The sequence below is a fragment of the Astyanax mexicanus genome, chromosome 12 (genome assembly GCF_023375975.1).
Source record: "Astyanax mexicanus isolate ESR-SI-001 chromosome 12, AstMex3_surface, whole genome shotgun sequence".
Lineage (NCBI taxonomy): Eukaryota > Metazoa > Chordata > Actinopteri > Characiformes > Acestrorhamphidae > Astyanax > Astyanax mexicanus.
In genome coordinates, this window is record NC_064419.1 from 1,544,671 (window position 1) to 1,565,893 (window position 21,223).

At 37.2% G+C, this 21,223-nt stretch overlaps 3 protein-coding genes across 7 annotated transcripts in view; 2 read left to right on the forward strand and 1 right to left on the reverse strand.

Annotated features, from left to right (window-relative positions):
• The window catches only part of ntng2a (netrin g2a), a 96,004-nt gene extending 91,257 nt beyond the window's left edge, over positions 1–4,747 (forward strand). Inside the window, exon 8 of the mRNA XM_022670588.2 lies at positions 1,070–4,747. Within this exon, the coding sequence (XP_022526309.2) occupies positions 1,070–1,293 (224 nt within the window). The 3' untranslated portion in view covers positions 1,294–4,747. The remainder of the gene's footprint in view (positions 1–1,069) is intronic.
• Positions 4,748–9,722: 4,975 nt separating this feature from the next.
• On the forward strand, positions 9,723–12,570 carry endog (endonuclease G). Its single transcript, XM_007228902.4, has 3 exons — positions 9,723–10,404; positions 11,038–11,147; positions 11,271–12,570. The coding sequence occupies exons 1-3, from the start codon at positions 9,847–9,849 to the stop codon at positions 11,545–11,547; spliced, it is 945 nt and encodes a 314-aa protein (XP_007228964.3). The 5' UTR covers positions 9,723–9,846; the 3' UTR covers positions 11,548–12,570.
• An 804-nt stretch (positions 12,571–13,374) lies between these two features.
• Positions 13,375–21,223, reverse strand: part of dab2ipa (DAB2 interacting protein a) — a 142,623-nt gene continuing 134,774 nt past the window's right edge. For all 5 annotated transcript variants that reach the window (XM_049486212.1, XM_049486214.1, XM_049486213.1 and 2 more), the window contains 2 exons: positions 20,302–20,389; positions 13,375–19,027 (listed from right to left, as the gene is read on the reverse strand). In XM_049486212.1, the coding sequence (XP_049342169.1) occupies positions 18,860–19,027; positions 20,302–20,389 (256 nt within the window). In that variant the 3' untranslated portion in view covers positions 13,375–18,859. The remainder of the gene's footprint in view (positions 19,028–20,301; positions 20,390–21,223) is intronic.

The window sequence follows — 21,223 nt, forward strand, 5'->3', positions numbered from 1 at the left end:
GATAAGTGAGTAAAATATGATCTGATCTCCAAAGGCATAAAGATGACACATATCTTTAATATTTTAAAGCCGGATCACTTTTTACTTTCACTTTTGATGCAGAATTCGGTGGTAAGGATGTTTTCTCTGACTCTGACTTAAGGTCATACTGTATCTGGATAAAAGTTTCGGGACTCCTGCTTAGACATTGTTTCTTCCAAAATGAAGGGAATTAAAGAAAAGCTGCTTTTGTTGGAGTAAAACACATACAAAGAATCTGTAGAGGAGAATACGCACTTAAAGTGAGTCCAACATGAACGGTTTCATATGAAGCAACTGAGCAAAATCTGAGATATCAAGCATGCTAAATATTTGCCAAGCGTCTGCGACTTTCAGTATTTCACACTATGTGACTGAGCGATTCGCCTCCGAGCAGAGTTTTTATTGGCAATCAATAAAAAACTGTTGGCGACAAAAAAGTGTAGTGAGCACATGGCCGCATTTAATAGACTAATAGACTTTAGTCGAATGTTAGTTAAGCAATTAAAAGGCATCAACTTTTTGCTTGTTTGTGCAATTTTAAAAAATCACAATTCATTATTTATTGGATAAATATCCCAACTCTTTAACCCTTGTGTTGTCTTGCGGGTCAAAAGTGACCCACTACCATGTTTAGCTGTAGAAAAAATACCTTTTTTCTAAAGACATCTTATCATTAAAAAGAGTGATACTTTGATTTTGTTTATGTTTCCACGTGGGCTGTTCCCCACTAGGGTACGAAGATTGTCTTATGGGTCATTTTTGACCCATGAATTATAAAAGCATTTAAACACCAGAATAAAAAGTATAAAGGATAAAAACACAAACTCTCTCTAATACACACAGCATCAAACATCATAAGGATGAATCCAGGGCCAACAGTGTACAGTATTCAGTTGCTCATGTCCAGCAAATTTCATTCCATCCACCTTTCTCCTGTTCATCACACCATCCATCCAAAAAATCATCCTGAAGAAACATATTTGGAGAATTTTAAATTCAATTAAGGGTTAAAGTCATTAACCATCTTTTTTCCCTCTTTTTCCCACAGAGAACATGTGCGATGACGAGCTGCTGCTGTGCCAGAACGGCGGGACGTGTTTCCAGAACCAGAAGTGCATATGTCCGTCCGATTTTAAAGGCGTGTTGTGCGAGCAGCCGCGCTGCGAGGGGGAGAAAGGCTGCAGCGGCGCCCCGGCCTCAGCCTGCTACCTCAGCCTCATCACCACGGTGCTGTGCCTCCTCACCAGCAGCCTGCTCACCGCCAGCGCGTAGAGCCAGCCTCAGCCCACACGCAGCACCCCACCCCCGGCCACGCGGGGAGAGCGGAACAGCGGCCGCGGCTGTTACTGCACGGAGCGGACCTCGCCGCCCGGGGACGGCCACCGCGGCCACCGCCTGACCTTCCCACCAGAAGCTGCTTGCTTTTTTATGTCTGCTTTTAGAACTGACTGAACTGAACCTCTGGACAGAGAGACAGACAGAGAGAGAGACAGACAGACAGAGAGACAGACATACATACAGAGAGACTTATAAACAAACAAACAAAAAAAAGCTACAAACTACAACCTACGATTCTCTGTGAACACAAAAGCAAAGAAAAAAGACTTTAAAATATAAATATATATAAATATATATCAAAAATGACCATTTTTACCTTACTTTGTTCTTTTCTTTTAAACGTTTCTCTTAGTAGACGTTCAGGCACCGCACCCTCACCAGCTGGATAGTTTTAATCTGAACAGTGGAGGAAAAATCACGGGGGAAGATCTCCTCATGCCAAGGTTCTTCACTCTCACGGACTTTTGATTCTTCTTAATTCTACTGTTCTTAATTCTATTCGCTGCGTTCTACTTCTACCCTCAGTTCTCAGTTATATCACTCAGTCGCTCAACGTGATTGGACGGTTGCGATGATGAGTAGAGTGTCTGTTAAAGTGGCTGTTAAAGTGCAATGATGATGAACGAATGAATGAATGAACGAATGAACAAACAAACGAACGAACGAATGAATGCATTAATGCATTATTTAATGAATGAATGAATGCCTGTGTAGTTTGTTGTGTTCAAGATTGTGTTACGTGGGTTCAGAAAGTATGTAGAGGTGAGTATATATATATATATATATATATAGAATATAATAATATAATTTATATATATGTATGCCCAAAAAGCAAGAAGTCGAGAAAAAGATCAAGAAATCTATATCTGTCTATCTGAAAGAGGAAAGTATAAATTATTGTAAATTATTGGACATTATTTGAATATTTTTTGTAGAAAAAACAAAATTGTTATTTTTGTTCCAAGTAAATGTTACCGTTATAAAGAGCGACGAGAATTTCTTGCAGTGCTCACTGTAATACTAATGATAGTAATAATCACCGTCAGAGAAACGATCAGCGATCATCAGTGCTGATGCTGTGGAATATCCCTCCACCTATACAGATACAACATAATACAGATACAACCTGATACAGGTACAACATAAAGGATTTAAAAGCAAAAATCGGTTCAACAAGGTACCCAGCTTTAGCTCTGTTTACGCCCCATACTACACAGACGCCAGCATGCATAGATCACGTAGACATGGTGCTTTTATAACCATACGAGGACCTCATTCAATCCAACCATCAGTCCAATTCGTCCACAATGTTCGAAAAAGAGAAAAAAGCACATAAACAAGCACAATATTACAGCAATTTACAAGAACCGACAGAGTAAATCACAGACTGTGAACACTGTGAAGTCAGGCCAACTTAAAATCAGTTTTTAAAGTCTTAATTTTTTTATTTGAATTTTCATTTAAAAGTTCTTCTAACCTCATAAATAAACAGTATTAAAACCATGAGCTGCAGCTAAAACTGATTAAATATTGCATCAAAAGTTGCACAATTGCACCTTAAAACTCCCCCAAAAAATGATTATGCTATTACTTTATAAAAATGTTATTATAACATTTATATTATATGGCCTTTCAATTGTGTGTGTGTTTATGTAGTGTAATTCTACAGCTCTTGAGTGGCCCTACAGTCTAACTGCCTGCTTATAATCGAGTGTGAGGTGATCGTAACTGTAAATTCCAGCAAGGGCTCACAGGATTAATATTTTTAAAAAATCCCATCTAAGGACATCACCAGATAGAGGCTGTTCAAAAATATATCTTACGTACACAAACTAAAATTTCCAGGTTATGATCATTCAAAGGTTTAGTCTAGTATTTAAGTAAAATATGACTTTATGACCCCCTGCATCTTAATAAGCAGACAGTTAGACAGTTGTTCCACTCTAGAGCTGTGAATCCATACACATTTCTGTGTCCAAAAAAAGAAGAAAAAGTTCAATTTACTCAGAACTGTGTGTGTGTGTTTTTATGTAGTGTAGTTTTACTGCTCGTGAGTGGCCCTACAGTCTAACTGCTGCTTATCACAGAATTCATTTTTTTTTTTTTAAATAAAATTGAAGACATCATGGGATGCTAGTGATTATCTTAACTACCAATTAACCCATTTGATGAAAAATCCTAGTTATAACTATATAAAATATATATCATTGTATGACTTTATGACTCTCTGCATCTTAAAAAGCCGACAGTTAGACAGTTGCGCCACTCTAGAGCTGTGAACCCATACACCTATTTCAGTGTCCAAAAAAAGAAGAAAAAGCTCAATCTACTCAGAACTGTGTGTGTGTGTGTTTTATGTAGTGTACTTCCACAGCTCTTAAGTGGCCCTACAGTCTAACTGCTGCTTATCATCACGTGTGAGGTGATCATCATAACCTTAAATCTTAGTAAGGGCTCATATTTAATGAGAAAATCCTTAGCTATAATAACCATTTTTGACCTTATAGAGATACTCGGTTTCAGGTAAAGCTATGCTCAGGTATTGCTGTGATATAAAGCATCTATTAAGGTTATCTATTAACAATAAGGTAGTTTGGGTTGCCTAATAATAATGATTTGATGTGCCCTGTAACTTAAAAATATAACTATTAAAATAATTATTATTTCTTGTCTCTGTTTTAATATTTAATCTGCTTTAGCTGCAGCTCATTTACTAATGTTTTAATTCAATGCATATAATTTTAGGTTGAATTAATGTTAAATCAACATTGATTCAACATCTTACATTTTTTTCAACATTGTAATAAAATATAGATTACAATCCATTTTTATTCTACTCTGTACACTATAAAACAGTTCAGTTTTTCCAGGGTTGAGTAAAGACAGTGCTTCAATACTGGTAAAAAAATGTGATTTAGGAGAACTTTATACTAAACTAAACTAAGTTAACTCTTTTTTAACTCTATTATCATGTTAAGTTGGTCTGATCTAAGCTGTTTTTTTTAGTGCGGGCTGAGTTAGAAGGCTGACGTTGATTGGATGGTTTGGATGGTGGTGGATTGAGGGATGGTCCTGATGCTGCCATGCTGTTACCATGACGTTAGAGATCAGGACATGTGAACAGTGCTCATCCCGGTCAATGTGAGTTTATTACTGTAGCAGATACTGTGGAAGTGAGACCTTCAGGCTGCTAGGAGTAGGATTGATGGGCTGATGATATTTGATGGCTGATGATATTTGATGGCTGATGACGGGGTTTGTCGTGTTTCACACCTTTTCAAGCTTTGCTTTCAGGCTTTCCTGATCATGATGGGGAAAAACTAGCTGACTCATCCTGTACTGTCAGCATTCCAAAGAATAAAATATGACAATCAGAAAGCACACACAACCTGGTGAACGTCTTTCTTTTTATACCTTATCCATGAGTATATACAGTATATCAATCAATTAATGAATCAATCAATCAATCAACCTTTATTTAAACTCGGAGTACATTGAGGGTGGCACTTATTTACAATATAGCTGAGCAATTACATAGGAATGGGATTGACAAAAAAAAAACAGCATTTTAATAAGATAAGATATTTAAAAAAAAAAAAAAAAGCAAATAAGGTAAAAAAGACTTTAAGAATTTAAGAGTAGAAATCATAAAATCATATGGAAAAAAACTAATCAAAGGTAATAAAACGAATAAAATGCAATTACAGATGAATAAATAAAATTAATTACGTATACATAAATAAACATTAACTAAAAAACAATGAATAAAAAAAATAATGATAATACAAAATAATAAAATAAATATATAATATATATAATAAAATGTTAATAACATTTAAGAATATTTACACTGTCGGCAAAACTAGAAAATATAAAAAAAATGAGACATACAGTCATGGCCAAAGATGTTGGCACCCCTCAAATTCATCCAGAAAATTAATGTAATAATAATAATAATAATAATAATAATTTATTGTTCCTGATTCTCGTGTTCTTTATTTGTACCTACATTTAAGTACGAGTACGAGTCCATAAGTATTTTGAATGTAATTTTAAGATGTGTATGATTGTTTTTTTATGATATTCTGTTATTATTATGTCAGTGGCATTTAATAGCCTTAAAATTACAAAAATATCATGTATTGCAATAATTTCTGGGACAATATATATATATATATATATATATATATATATTAAGCAGCTGCTGATTAATATGAGCTCTCTGGTGCTGCTTTGATTGTAATGTGAGGTAGAGGAACTCAGTGTGATGACTGATCCAGAATCAGACCTGCTGAGCCAATAGTACGCGTCAGCCCACCTGCACACAGAGAGACGTAACGCAGGGTTTTAAGTCAGCACTGATGATCCCAGGTGGTGCTTCTGCTGGGCCTAAAAAAGCCTCATCCAGCAGAGCCCAAAGCCACTTATCTAAATATGCACAGCAGATCAAACATTAATCAAACGGCTGCGAATAAAAAGCTGAACAACCAGGAAAGCAGAGAGCGTTCGTAAGCACTGACAGATCACACAGTGTGATCAACACAAACACAACACAGAGAAAATTACACAGCTATACAAAGATAATGAAGTGAAGGCAAACTGAGAGACGCAGAGATTTCACAGTTATAGTGAAAAATACGCCTTTATTGAGTATTTATTATTAGGGCCTGAGCACCGAAGGCGCAGGCGAAGGCCTGGTAGGACTGACTCCGCCCAACAGGAAGTCGGCCATTTTGAAATATCTGCATTTAACACACATTTTTTGCGTATGTTGTCAAACTACTCCTAGAAATTTTGTTGAATTCTCTTGGTATTTGGTAAAAATAAACACTGAACATATCTGATGACAAATTGTGAAGGAATAGTCGATATCTCAAACGAGGACGAAATGACGGACGGTTGAATTTTTGAGATGCCACCTCAAAACAGGAAGTTGACACCTAGGTAATGCAAGGTGTTTTGAGGAGGTTATAACTGAGGAAAACTCACAAAATTTGACCAGCCTGCTTATCTGAGACTGTTCTTTGATCTAGAATTAAAAATTCAAAAACATGTGTTTTCACAGCTCTATAGTGCCACCTATATTTTAAATGAATATTTGACATGTTTGGCAGAATAGAAAACTCTTGAAAATTGGCACACTCAATGAGACCTCAAAATTACTTTTACCGGTTTCTCGGTTTGGCCCGGTACGATTTGCGCTGGTGTGCGAGGGCCCTACGTCCCCCTGTGACAGGGGGACAACTCGTTTTAAGTTGTTTTTGATGCATAAATATCAAGTAGGTGATTATGACTGGAATAAAAATGTCTTTCAGTCTTTGCAAATTGATTTACATATATATATACTGATATACTAAAACTCATGAGACTCATGGTAAAGCAGAACAGCTACAACTAGTATATATCGTTTGCTGTCCAATAAAAAACAAGTATCTAAATTTTTGTTGATTTTAAGTTTAAACATTAATTAGAACAGACAAACTGTGTCTTTATACTGTGCCAACATTTCTTGATTTTTTTTTATGTATAGATGCACATATACAAACATACACAGAAGAAAGAGGATGAAGAAAAGAGAGAGAGAGGGAAAAAAGGAAAACAATAAAACAATGACAAAACGGACAAAAAAAACATGTGCCAACATTTCCTGATAAATGGACCAATAGAAATACTTAAAAAATTACCTGAAATTAATCATTTTTACATTGACTTCCATTTAAAAGTTTAGAAGGTTTTTTCTTTTCTCTCCTGTAAAGTTGTAAAGTTTTGGAGATACTTGTTTTTCATTGGACAGTGATGATATACAGTAGTGCGAAAAAGTGTGTTGTGTGTTTGCCCCCTTTATGATTTCTGATTTTTTTTTTGTATTTATGTTTGTCACTCAAATTTTAAATATCAGTAAAAGACAATAAACACAAGTAAACACAAAATGCAGTTTTTAAATTAAGTTTTTTATGATTAAGGAAGAAAAATAATAGTTAAAAAAATAGTTAAAACTTTGTCACGCTCAGAAAGATGAGAAGGTGGACGTAAAAGCAGGTATAAATCATTTAATTTAAACAAAAAGATAAACAGAAGCAAAACCAGAAGCAAACAAGTCAGAAAAACTAAAACAAACAAAACAAGACAAAGCAAACTAAACTACATTAATTTAATAACAAAACTAAGAAAACAGAAAACTCACAAACCTGACTAGGACTATATATAAAGCATACGAACGATACACAGAACACTGAAACAAAGGGGCTTATATACACGAGGAGAGGAGGATGAGAAACACCTGGTGCAGGAAACGAGGGGGCGGGGTCACAATTAAAACATGTGCTGTGACGGTGACATAGCTGTAAAAAAAAAAGCTGCAACATACTAAAAAAGGGAACTTTTATTAAACATTTTTACCCAAACATCACCCAAAATACATCTTTCCTATTGGTTGCTGAAATAATTAATTTGCATAAAGCCCCTGACTACTAACTCAGCATTAGTGTGTATTCTTGTTTTCCAGGGCTACCTACCCTTTAGGTATTTATTTAACACATAAAAAAAATGAATGAGGATCATGATTATCAGTAGACACTTTTTTTGTTGTGACCCATTTGTGATATTTCTTATTTGTTCCTTAGTATGATGCTGCTTCCAGCTTATTTACCCTTTATATGCAAAAAATACAATATAACTGTGTTTGTATAAGCAACAAATACAAACATACAAAATATAAAATATTATTCTTATTATATATATAGTAAAATACATTATTTTTTGTACAAAATGGTTAGTATATTGATATTTGATATTTTATTGATATTTTATGTACTAACCTGCATAACAGAAACAATAGTAATATTAAGTATATTCTGTAATAAGGAAGCCTCTGGGAATATAGGATCTATCTCTGGCCAGAAACAGCAGCTTCTATCATCTCACTGGACTTTAATCTGAGCTCCACCGCTCTGTGCATTAGTTACAGAGGAGCAGAGCTGCTGACACACCTGCTGAGATTCATCTGCTGATCAGGAGGGAATAAGCTCAGGTGTTCCAGAGCCCACATGCAGCCTAAAGGACATTACTTAAGGTTAAAAATGAAAAAAAAAAAAAAAAAAAAAAACAGTGCGGAAGAGATTTCAATGGAAAAATAAAGACTATAAGGGTTATTATACTACAAAAAAACTGTGCATTTCGATCCTCTTAAGAAAAAAACATTAAAAAGGTGTTTTTTCTTCTTTCTATATTTTTCATAAAGACTTTAGACCACACTGTGTGGACCCTGTAATAAAAATGAGGGAAGAAAAATAGAAAATAAAATAGTATTTAATTTCAACTAAAATCAATAGAAGTACATGAAACCATATAATGATATTTGATAGAATATGATAGAACAATAGAAACATAAAAATTAACAACTTAATATTTAGTAAATAAGATAAAATTCAAGTAAAATAATCATATATAACAAACAAAAAGAGAAAATAGATTTCAAAAGGACTGATTTTGTAAGATCAAAAAGTATTTTAATCAGTTGCAGTAAATTTAGTGAAAATATTTATTTTGCCATTTTTTTTTCAACTGACATGTATTTTACATTTAGAGAAATACATGTACATATATTTATGTATATGTATGACCGCTAGAGGGAGCTCAAGAGCAAGTCCTAAATGAATGGGGGTGAATGGAGCTAAAAAGCAAAAAACTCAAATATTTACCACTTCTCAAAGATTTTTAATTTCCTTTAATTCTGGAAAGTAGAATAATGTCTTTAGATAGATAAATAAATAAAGAAAACATGCCTGTTTGTTTCTTTTTTTTTTTACAACAACAGTATTTGTATTGAGGTCCCATATGGAGCAAAGTACAACACAGTACACACACAATATCACGTTTCAAGTTCAGCACAGCTGTTAACTGTGTTTGTTTTAATTTTTTATATTTTATTTACTATTGTTGTCACTTACAGTCATGCTTATATTACAATGGACATAACGTATTTTCTTTTTTTTTTTTTTTTTTTTTTTAAAAACAAGTGTTTTGTTGCACATAACACTATTGGATCAGTAGCTTGGTCCCATCCACTTCACTATGTAAATAACAGCACTGCTAGAGACTTTGAAGCAAAGTAACAGCCACTTTTATTTGTTTATTTATTTTTATTTTACTGTTTATGGATGGTTTATGAAATAAAAAGGTCAAAATAAAATATAAATTATTACACACACGCTTCCAACTGTTTCATATTTTAGTTAATTGGATATATTTGCTATATAAATTTCATAGCAGAATATTAGAGCCTTATTTTCTGCGCATTACAGAAAGAAAACAGCATTCTTATAATTCAGGTCTGAAAGGGTTAAGAACAGAGCTGACGTCATCAACATGCGACCCACCGGCTGTTCTGCACTGAGGGTCACGCTGGATTAGATAGAGAGCGAGAGAGAGAAACATGTATATTTGATTTATACTAAGTTATATGTATATATTTTTATAAGTATAATAATGAATATGAGGCGGGTGTTCGGGTCTCGGTGGTTTGTCTCCGGTGTGTCGGTGGCTGTAGGAGTCGGTGTTGGAGCAGCACTGACCCAGTACTCCTCCTCTTCTTCATCTTTATCCCCCTCTTCTTCACTCCTCCACCGGCTGCCCGTTATCCCCATCCCCTCGGTGAGCGCGCGGTCGGAGCTGGCTCCGTACTCCCCGCCGGGCGCGCTGATCCCCGGGGGCGGCGGCGGTAAGTCCGCGGCGGTGATGAAGTACGGGTTCCCCTCGCTCTCCAACGTCAGATCCCGGGAGTCCTACGTCTCCTCCTACGACCCGCGGTGCCGCACCGCCGCCTGGGTGATCGAACAGCTGAGCCCGGAGACCCTGAGCGGATCCGCGGACCGGAAACGCTGCGACTTTAAGGAGGACGAGTCGGTGCACGTGTACCACAGATCCACCAACCCGGACTACCGGGGCAGCGGCTTCGACCGAGGACACCTCGCCGCCGCCGCTAACCACAAGTGGAGCCAGAAAGCCATGGAGGACACCTTCTATCTCAGCAACGTGGCTCCACAGGTACCTGAGGGTGGTTTCACACCTGCACTGGGTCTTGATCCGACCCGGTTTATAAAAAAATTAACGTTACTTCTTTTATTTCAGCTAAACTGCTGATAATACGCAGTTTAATATAATATATTAGCCAGTAACGCTGCTAATTACCACAGCTAAGAACAAACACTGTCCCTGCTGCTCCATGCTGTTTACATACTGAGCGCAGTATGTGCTGCGTTCACTGCTCACATCCACAATCTGCGCTGCACATCATATTGAAAATGCTGTGTTTGAAACAGCAGCGTTTCAGTGTTCTGTATTAAAGCAGCTTCACACTGCACAGATATACAGATATACACACTGTGTTCTAAGTTAACAGTTAGCCAAGTTTAGTTACCCAAATACCCGGATGTGTTCTTGCTCCTCCCACATTATTGAGGCTGCATGGTAGGTGACCTTCTTACAGTCCGATAGCCCAGAATGCGCTTCGCACCAGTAGCTAAGGATAAAGTACCTACCTCTAAGCTATAAGTTTGGAATATAGTATGGCTGGATTTTCCCCTAATTTAAGGAAAAATTGGAATTTAATTATTACAATATTTTCTATTGTAAGATTCAACTTCTGTTGTTGAGTCAACTTCTGTTCTCCTATTACAGAACCCTCACTTAAACCAGAACGCGTGGAACAACTTGGAGCAGTACTGTCGCTCTCTCACCAAGCAGTTTCACAATGTGTTTGTGTGCTCAGGACCACTTTACCTGCCCAGGTGAGTAAACGTGAAAAAGAGCCCGAAGTTTACAGAGATGGGAATCCTAAGCTGCATAAAGTAAACAAATAAAAATAAATCCCACTTTATTTCCTCATCTCTGACTCCTCTTCCTCCCCGCAGACAGGAGCCTGATGGGAAGATGTACGTGAAGTATCAGGTGATTGGGAAGAACCACGTGGCGGTGCCGACTCACTTCTTTAAGGTGGTGATTCTGGAGAATCGGCGCGGGGAGGTGGAGCTGCGCTCGTACGTGATGCCCAACACGCCGGTCGATGACAAGATTCCACTGGAGCGCTTCCTTGTGCCCATCGAGAGCATCGAGAGAGCGTCCGGCCTGCTGTTCGTCCCCAACATCATGAAGAGGACCAACAGTCTGCAGGCCATCACTGCGGGCTGAGAGGAGGACTGAATCCAGGGTACACTTAATTACCTACTTACTTACTTACTTGAGTAACTGCTGATTAACGTCTTTACACTGGCTATGCCTCGTTCACACTATACCACTTTTTAAATTTAAGACTATTGTGGTTTGAATTCCTCGATTCAAAATTACACGAGAACTTGCGATTCTATATAAGAGAATCTATAGAGTGGTGAATACCCACTTGAAGTGAGTCCAAAATGAATGGGATTATATGTAGCAATTGTGTATAATCGTATAAATGATTGAAAATAAATTCATAAAAAGAGTAAAAGCTTTTAAACTCCAGTTATAAGCCTTTTAAACATGCTCTAGCTGTATATCCAGCGTCAGATTGCCAACAAATAAGCCCACAGTAGCAGTAATGCTAGCTTCTTTACTGCCTGAATCCTGTTCGCTGTGTAAAAATGGAAAAATACATGTTTTTTTTAGTAAAATACTTTATTATACTTCTAAAATTAAAGGAATAAACTGGACAAGAAAAGAAGTTTGTTACTATTTTATTGATACTTTTGTTCGTCCATTGGTTCTCTCTCTCTCTATGTGATCCCATTGGCTGTAGGTAGTCGCAGCTCGAGATTCACAATCACTGACTGGTCTGGATATTAAACCTGCTGGATATTTGCCTCCAAGCAGAGGTAAAAATCAATCGATCATGACTGGAAAAAGCTAAAACAGGCTAAAACCGTGTCGTGTGAACTAGGCATTAAGTTCCTGTGAGTTTACTGTACATTTTCTGCTGCTGCTCCTAAATTCACATATTTACTCACTGTATTTAAACAGCTACTGATAATAAGGCTGAATAGCAGGTCTGTGGGATTTTTACTGTGGAGCTCTTTCTAATGTGATGGGAGTCCGGGTCTGATGCTGTTTCTCAGGAAAGAAAATAAACACTGTTCTTTGTGTGGAAATGGGAAAATATTTGAGTGCAATTAATATATTTAAGAACTGTCACTTTTATTAAAATACTGCTGTAATAAATAAATAAACAGTAAGATGACTTTTCTTGTTTGTCGTTTGTCATTTTTCCCTGGAGGAGTAGTCTAAGCTTAAACTGACATGCCAGTTTATATATAATATTATATATTAATGTATTTCTATTGGTCCGTTCATCAAGAAATTTTAAAAGTGTGAGGGACAGTGTGTGTGAGTTCAAACTATGTAGTAAAAAAATCAATAAAATGTTTTTTGTTGATTTTGTTAATTGCCTTTATGTTTATTGATTATATATATATATATATATATAGGCTGATGCATGTTGTAAAAGAAAAACATAATCTCTTCTTCCACCACCAGACGGCGCTCCTGAGTGAGTTCAAAATGAATAGGTTCATATACAGGTGTATAAAAAATTTAAATATCACTGAAAAGTTCCATATTTCAGTAATCCAGTTGGTACTTTTGGCAGTGTGCCAAGTCCTGCTGGAAAATGAAATCTGCTTTTCCATCACTGCAGGAATTTGCACATTGCCAACATTGCTAAAAGTAGCAACTGGTCTTATATAATATTCAAATTTTATAGATCACACTGATTTTATAGATCACTCTGTGTGTAATACATCTATATAATATAAGAGCATTCTTGCCCACCAGCCTTGTTGTAGGTTATAAGAAGTATAAAGTATAAAGTGCTGATAAATAACTGATGATCATGTTTATAGATAAGCAATATCACAATCGAACCCGAACTAAAACAAACCCTCTATCACAGTTATTGTTTTTAGTTAACATAATAAATATACAATATTTCTTTAATATTTCAGTGTACTGTATTGTGATCTAACAAACACCAATGACAGAAGCTTGAAATAGCTAAATAAAACTTTAATAATTCTAGTGGCAATTGTACATAAATTGCACAGAACATTCTCTTTAACACAAATGACTCTCCATATATTGGTATGTTTTTTGATGTATTTACAGGAAGCGAACTTGCAAACATTACTCATAATAAACATACATATAAAAGGAGGATCTGTGTGATGTTAGAAAACAATGCTGAGCTTTTCTTCTTTATCTGCATGCAAAAAGAGGGGGATCAGCAAAGCACTGAAGAGACATGGTGTATTTATTTTAACATACAAAAGGGGTGCTCACCAGATACTAAGTAGTGTGCACCAGTTACTAGTTGTTAGCTCAAGTGGTGCTTAGTATGTGGTGCTTAGGATTAGAGATAACCACTTAGTATGTGGGGCTCACTGCTTAGTATATGGTGCTTACCACTTAATATCTGGTGCTCACCACTTCATATTTGTGTTGTTCGTCATTTAAAGTAGTATCTAGTGCTGACCACTTAGTGTCTGGTAATCGTTTAGTATGTGTTGCTCACCACTTACACTAGTATCTGGAGCTCACCATAAAGTAGCTGGTGCTCATCACTTAGTATCTGGAGCTCAACCTTGCAGTATGTGGTACTCAACAATTAGTATGTGGTGCTCACCAATTAGTATCAGGTGCTCACCATTTAGTATGGGACACTCACCAATTACTATCTGGTACTGATCATGTGATGCTCACCTCTCAGTATGTGGTGCTCACTACCTAGTATCTCATGCTCAGCACCACTTAGTATCTGGGACTCATCATTTAGTATGTGGTGCTCACTTTTTGTGAATTTGTGAATTTTTTTGGGAAAAAATAATACACCATGTCCAATCAGGGGCTCTGTAGGAAACAGAGGAAGGTGATTGGTTCCTCAGCCAGTGTGCCGGAGGTGGGAGGAGCTGTTTGGCTGTGTGTGTGTGTGTGTGTGTGTGTGAGCAGTACTATTGCCTTTATTGATTAAAGAGGACAGAGGAAGCTGGTGTGCAGTGGTTTATAGCTTTATATATCACACAATTCATATTCTCTGTTTCTCTGTAAACAAAATATCGGAGCTCAGTGATTGGAGGAGGAGGAGGAAGAGGAGGAGGAGGAGGACCAGAGAAAGAGGATAAGGAGGAGAAAGAAAAGGAGGAGGAGGAAGAAAAAGAGGACAAAGATGAGGAGGAGGTAAAGAAGGAAGTGGAGGAGGGGGACAAGAGGAAGAGGATGAGGAGGAGGAAGAAAAGGAGGAGGAGGGAGAGTAAAAGAGGAGGAGAAAGAGGAGGAGGAAGAAGGAGAGGACAAAGATGAGGAGGAAGAGGAGGAGGAAGAAGGAGAGGACAAAGATGAGGAGGAGGAAGAAGAGGAGGTAAAGAATGAAGTGGAGAAGGGGGACAAGAGAAAGAGGAAGAGGAGGAGGGAGAGTAAAAGGAGGAGGAAGAGGAGAAAGAGGAGGAGGAGGAAGAAGAAGAGGACAAAGATGAGGAGGAAGAAGAGGAGGTAAAGAAGGAAGTGGAGGAGGGGGACAAGAGAAAGAGGATGAGCAGGAGGAAGAAAAGGAGGAGGAGGGAGAGTAAAAGAGGAGAAGGAGGAAGGAGAGGAGGACGAAAACGAAGAGGAGAAAGTGGGAGAGAAAGCAGAGGAGGACGAAGAGAAAGAGGAGGAGGAGGAAGAGTAGGTGGAGATGGAGAAAGAGCAGATGGAAGAGAAAGAGCAGGAGGAGGAAAAAGAAGAGGAGGAGGTTAATGAAAGAAGGAGCACATTAAGACCACTTTGATCAGAAAATCAGTCCCACCAGTTTTGAGTTCTGCAATACTGAGAATCCTCCTCATCCTGCACTTCTTTATCACCCAGCTTTCACAACTCAACCAGCCGCTCTCGCGCCACACTCTCGCGCTCAGGGGAGGGGCACCAAACACACACCGGAATAAATAAAACATCTGGACATAATTTAAAAACATAAATTAAAATTACAATTACAAACTGGGAACAAAAACAACAAAAACAAATTCTAACAAATCCAAAGAACTGAGACACAGAGAAGAATTCAGCCTAACCCCACACACACACACACACACAGCTTATTTCCCCCCCTCACAATCATTTTCTCCGCCCCACAGTTAAATGTTAAAAGTTAAAAACGGCGTAACTGAACGGTCAGTCTGTAAACCTTCACTTTAGTTCACTTCAGCTCAAAACACCCACACTACAGGAGATCATGTTTATTATTTATTATATTATATTTATTAATGCTCTCTAAGTATTACTGGAGCGTTCCTCAGCAGGACTGACGGACCTGTGCAGCTAAAAGTTATTCTCATGCTCCGCCCACAATTAAAATGTACTTTTATACTCTGTTAGAAACTAAATAAGGTTGTTGGGTTGGACAAGCCTTGCTCAAAAACATAAGAAAATGTATCAAATGAATGATAAACCATTTTAAAACGATGCAGAGGAAGAATTACACTAATTAATTCAAGGTATTCTTCTTATATGAAAGGAGCTATGCAGCTATGCTTTTTATCTGTATAACATAGATTAAGGGGATGACTTAAAGAACCACTAAAACCTCAATCGTATATATTTTCTCATCAATAGCTGAAATGTGTTCTTTTGAGGTGATGAAACAAACTGGTCTTAAATTCTCTGCTTTTTTAAAAACATTTTCTAACCTTCAAAATGCTTTTATTGTGTTAATTTCCGCCCCCTCAGGTTCAACTTTGCTATAGGTGATTTTGCCAAATACAAAAAAAAACTCTGGAATAAAATCAAGAGGAAGATGGATGATCACAAACCATCAAACCACCAAACTGAACTGCTTGAGTAAAGCAGCATAAAGTTATCCAAAAGCAGTGTGTAAGACTGGTGGAGGAGGACATGATGCCAAGATGCATGAATTAAAAACTGTGATTAAAAACCAGGATTATTCCAAATATTGATTATTTCTGAACTTTTAAAACTTGTTTTCTTTGCCTTATTTGAGGCCCAAAAGCTCTACATCTTGAATTTCCTGCAAGTAATTGCTCTAAATGATGATATTTTTAATTTGGAATTTGGGAGAAATGTTAGTAGGTCTGTAGGTTGTGCACTAATATAGTTCATGATTAAAAGCTTGTCCAAAGTCACAACGCTTGTTCTGATGTGCGCACATGTGGGCGGAGCATGCCGCTATATAGTGTTTTGCTGCGGCTGCCCTGAGAACAGGTTCTAGTGGAGGAAAAATTAAAAATAAAAGTGAAGAATGCAACCTGTACCTGTACCTTCAGCCCCCTGACGCTCACGCGTGACGTGTGCTCTGTGTGTAGGTTTATTAATACGTCTGTGCGCGTGAGGATTGCCTTTTTTTTAATTATGAGTCCATATATATATATGGTAACACTTTCTATGAATGTCATCTCTATAAGACTCTATAAACATACTCATAACACATTATAATCCATTCATAAGGAATTATAAACATGGCTATACATATTTATAAAAATGTATAATTAATCATAGCCATGTTTATTATGCATCATGAACTGTGATTATAAATCATTAATAGCTGTGTTTATAACATGTTATACATCAATACCAAGAACCTCAGTCGCAGCTTACAGACGTGTATCATGACTAAAAAAGCTTCCAACTTATAAACACACCCTCAATAATCCTATAAATATATTTTTAACCACTCATAAAGTATTCTTGTCGTGAATATAATATTAGTTATTGTCAATTATAATGTATTATAACAGGTGTTTGTGCGCTCTAGTAAAGTAAAGTGCCAGACTTTCATTGTGGGACTAGATTATTAATGATAGCTATATACTATTTTAACATATATATTATACACATAGCTTATAATGTATTAGGATTACAAGTTATAATGCTTAATAAACATGGCTATATGCCTTATGAATGCATTATAACATGTTATGAATGTGTTTATAGAGTCTAATAGAGGTAACATTCATAGAAAGTGTATATATATATATATATGCAGGTTTTGGTTAAGGAGTGCATTCTACTGCTAGAAAGTGCATAGAGCCGGACGCAGATGAGTTTTAGTGTTATTTTTTTTTCTTTCTTTTCTATTCTTTTCTTTTTTGTTTGTTTGTTTTTCTGCCCCACACGAGAACAACAAGCAGCATCATTAAGCGTTTATCATCATCTACCCACGCCACAGAGACTCGGATCACGGAGGGTTCGAGAGTTGGGGGGTGTGCAGTGAGCGCTGTCGTGCCTAAAAGCAGCACCTGAATTTTTACAGCTCAACAGTTTAGACTTCTAATATTAATACAGCACTGCGTTATTATATAACTGAACACGGCAAATAGTATTAATAATATACACTGTACAAAAAGAGAAGCAAAAAAAAAAAATAAAACAAGTTTTCACTTCAGTTTTACCTCTCCATCTCTCTATCTCTATCTCTCTAGAGACAACTTTTTAAAAGTAAAAAGTTAAAAATAAAAAAATGAAAAAGAGAGAAAAGGACAGATGTTTTTTATATTTATATATATTTATATATATGTACTTCGACGAGGCCAAACACCTCTATATAGACTAAAAAACGTACGCACATACAAAAGTATGCAAACGATGCAACCGATGCAAAGGTTTCGAGTGGATTTGAGCTCTTGCCTCTCCTCACAGGTTTTGTGCTACTGCTAAGCTCTGGTTTGAGACATGCATAAAAAAAATCAATTAAAAATAAAACGATAATAAAGATAAAGATAAAACAAGATTTTAGGCGGGAAATAAAAGGTTTGCAGGAAAAATGTACAAATGTATCAAAAAAAAAAAAAAAGAAACGGCTCGCCTTTTAGGATTTCATGATTCTTTCATGATTTTATGCAAAAAAAAAAAATAAATAAATAAAAGAAAAGAAAATTTGCACATTTGTATCATTATCTAAAAAAGTGTTCAGTGATTTGTTGGGTTGGTGGATTTATTGGGGGCGGGGCTATGATGAATAAATAATGAATGCGCACATCAGGAGGGTCCATCCAATCCGATTAGACTCCTAAACTTCGCTAAACTTCGCTAAACTTCGCTGGAATTCGTCGCTCTGCTTGTAAAATCTAAAAACAGACATTTAGAAACTCAACAAACCACACGAGAGACGCCAACGCCATGTCTACGTAAAAACGCGATGACATCATCGCCGACACGACAGCTAAAACTTCATGGGCTTCATAATTTTCGACTGGATTTTTATCCGCCGTTGTGTTTCTTGTTTCTACCAACAGCCGAAGGTATCAGTCAAAGCGCGATTATGAAATCTACTGTATAATAGCCATTTACATCAGATTTTACATTTTACATCATTTCACACTGAAGAATAAGAATGACTCTTGCTAACAGCTTCGATAACAAGTATTGACTTTTTTTTTTTTTTTTGTTCCTTTCGTTTTAGTAGTTAAAGTCCAGAGTGAGTGATTGTTTTCCGTTGGTTGGTTTTACCCATAGCCCTTGTCCCTGCCGGGGTGATCCGGCCTCGCTAGCAGTTGCTGCTGTTGCGGAACTCGCCGTTCTCCGTGATCTGCAGCTTGCTGGGGTTGGTGGGCGAGATGCCGTTACGGGTCTGCATGCTGTAGCGCTCCTTCAGCTGAGAGAGAGCGCTCATCAGACGAGCGTTAGCCGCGTCCAGAGACGCTATACGCTTCTCCTGTAAAGAGAGAGAGAGAGAAATAATATCAAGGACCAATCAAATAGTTGCTTTCTATCTAAGCATGGGTGCATAGTTAAAATTTGAAATATATATATATATATATACATTGTTTAGCAGTCCAGTAGACAAGCTGAATGCATTACTTACATCACTTTTTTCAGTAACAAATAATCTAACATGTTACAATTTCTAATCCAGTAATCAGATTAAAGTTACTTATCCAAGTCACTGTGTGTTACTTTCTTTACAATAATTTTATTTCTAGTTTTTTTTTTACCATTTTCTCCCCAATTTACACAGCTAATTACCCAACCCACTCATTAGGACTCCTCCCTCTATCACTAGTGATGCTCCAACACCAGGAGGGTAAAGAAGAAGCCTAGCACAGCACTAACGCTCGGAGGAAAGCGGCGCAGCGACTTGGTTCTGATACATCAGCTCACAGACGCAGCCTTGTGCTGATCCACATCACCCTAGGAGTGATGAGGGGAAAAAGAGAGAGAGCGCCATCTACTGTACTGTACACAACCAGAAAGAGCAAGGACGATTGTGCTCTCTCAGGGCTCTGGCAGCTGATGGTAAGCTGCATGATCGGGATTCGAACTGGTGATCTCCTGATCATAGTGGCAGCACTTTAGTCCACTGGACCAATTGGATCCCTAAAGATGTGTATTTAAACGAAAAAAATTATGTTTTGATGCTGTTGCTTTAATAATAATTAAAAATGAATTTTAAAAAATCTTGAAGGACAAATTGATCTATAGCTGCTTGGTGTATGTTATTTCATTTATCACTTGCAGTACAACTCCTATGATTAGGAAGAAGCAGATATAACAATAAATAAATTAATTAAATAATGATGATATAATGAATATATTATATGTATGATGGACAGGATTGTCTAATGACAGATAGATTAAATGAATAAAATACTGTAAATATATTGTACAACATATTGACTGTAATTGATGCAAGACATCATATATTCTAATAGTATTAAGAGGCAGATAAACAAGGACACAATGGACCGAACCATTAAACTCACTTAGCCAGAAAACTGCACCATCATCTTTTCTTTAGTCTCTCTCTCTCTCTCTCTCTCTCTCTCTCCTGCAGGGTGATTTCACTCTGGACACAGGGGGTGTTGTTGTCTAATAGCTGTGATTTCTCAGCGGCAGTAAAACGCAGCGTTTGTGTTGAAGCAGAGGCTGAATCAGGGCTGGAGTTTGTGTGAACAGAGCCGGGGCTGATTTGTGTCTCGTGTTTTTTACCTGGGCTTCGATGATCTTCTGTTTGGAGTCGACGATGGCCTGCATGTCCGCGTGATCCTTCTTCAGCTCCTCCTCAACTGACATTAACCTGAAACAGAGCACAATACACGATTTAGATAGAATTTTATCACCACCCCATTGTTTCTATACTCATTTTTTATCTTATGAACTTTGATAATGCTAATGCTAATGCTGCTCCAGCCTCGGTGCTGGAGAAACTTCACTGAATCTCCTGTATAACTCTGTACTTCAGTGTAGTGGCTTTACTGCTCCTTAATACCTGACTGGTGAACACAAAATGAGTTTTTAAACATTTACATGTCGCTGCATGAAAAAGGGTTGCCGCCTTTCAGTTAAAACATAACTGTGGTTTATCACACCTGAGTTTAGGTCTCTAGCCACACCCACACCTGATTACTGCCACACCTGTTCTTAATCAAGATTTCCCTTACAAGCGAAGTAGACCAGATACTCAACATCTATACACATCATACCAATATCCAAAGAAATTCAGGAACAAATGAGAAAGAAAGTAAAGAAATCAGTCTGGAAAAGGTTATAAAGCCATTTCTAAAGTTTTGAGACTCCAGCGAACCACAATTAGCGGTTGTCCACCGACGTAGAACCGGCACGTTCTGGTTTGCAAATCTAATTTTGAACCGTTTGCCACGTTTCCACCAACAACATAGGTTCAAGAACCAGGAATGTTCATATGCAGGAACTGATTTAAGAACCAGTTCTTTTAAAGGAAAAGCGCTGAGTGAGAGCCATTGTCCACAAATGGCTGAGACATGGAACAGCGGTGAACCTTCCCAGGAGTGGTCGGCTGATTAAAATTACCCCAAGAGAGTAGTAACGACTCATCTAAGAGGTCAAAAAAGACCCCACAACAACATCCAAAGAACTGCAGGCCTCACTTAAG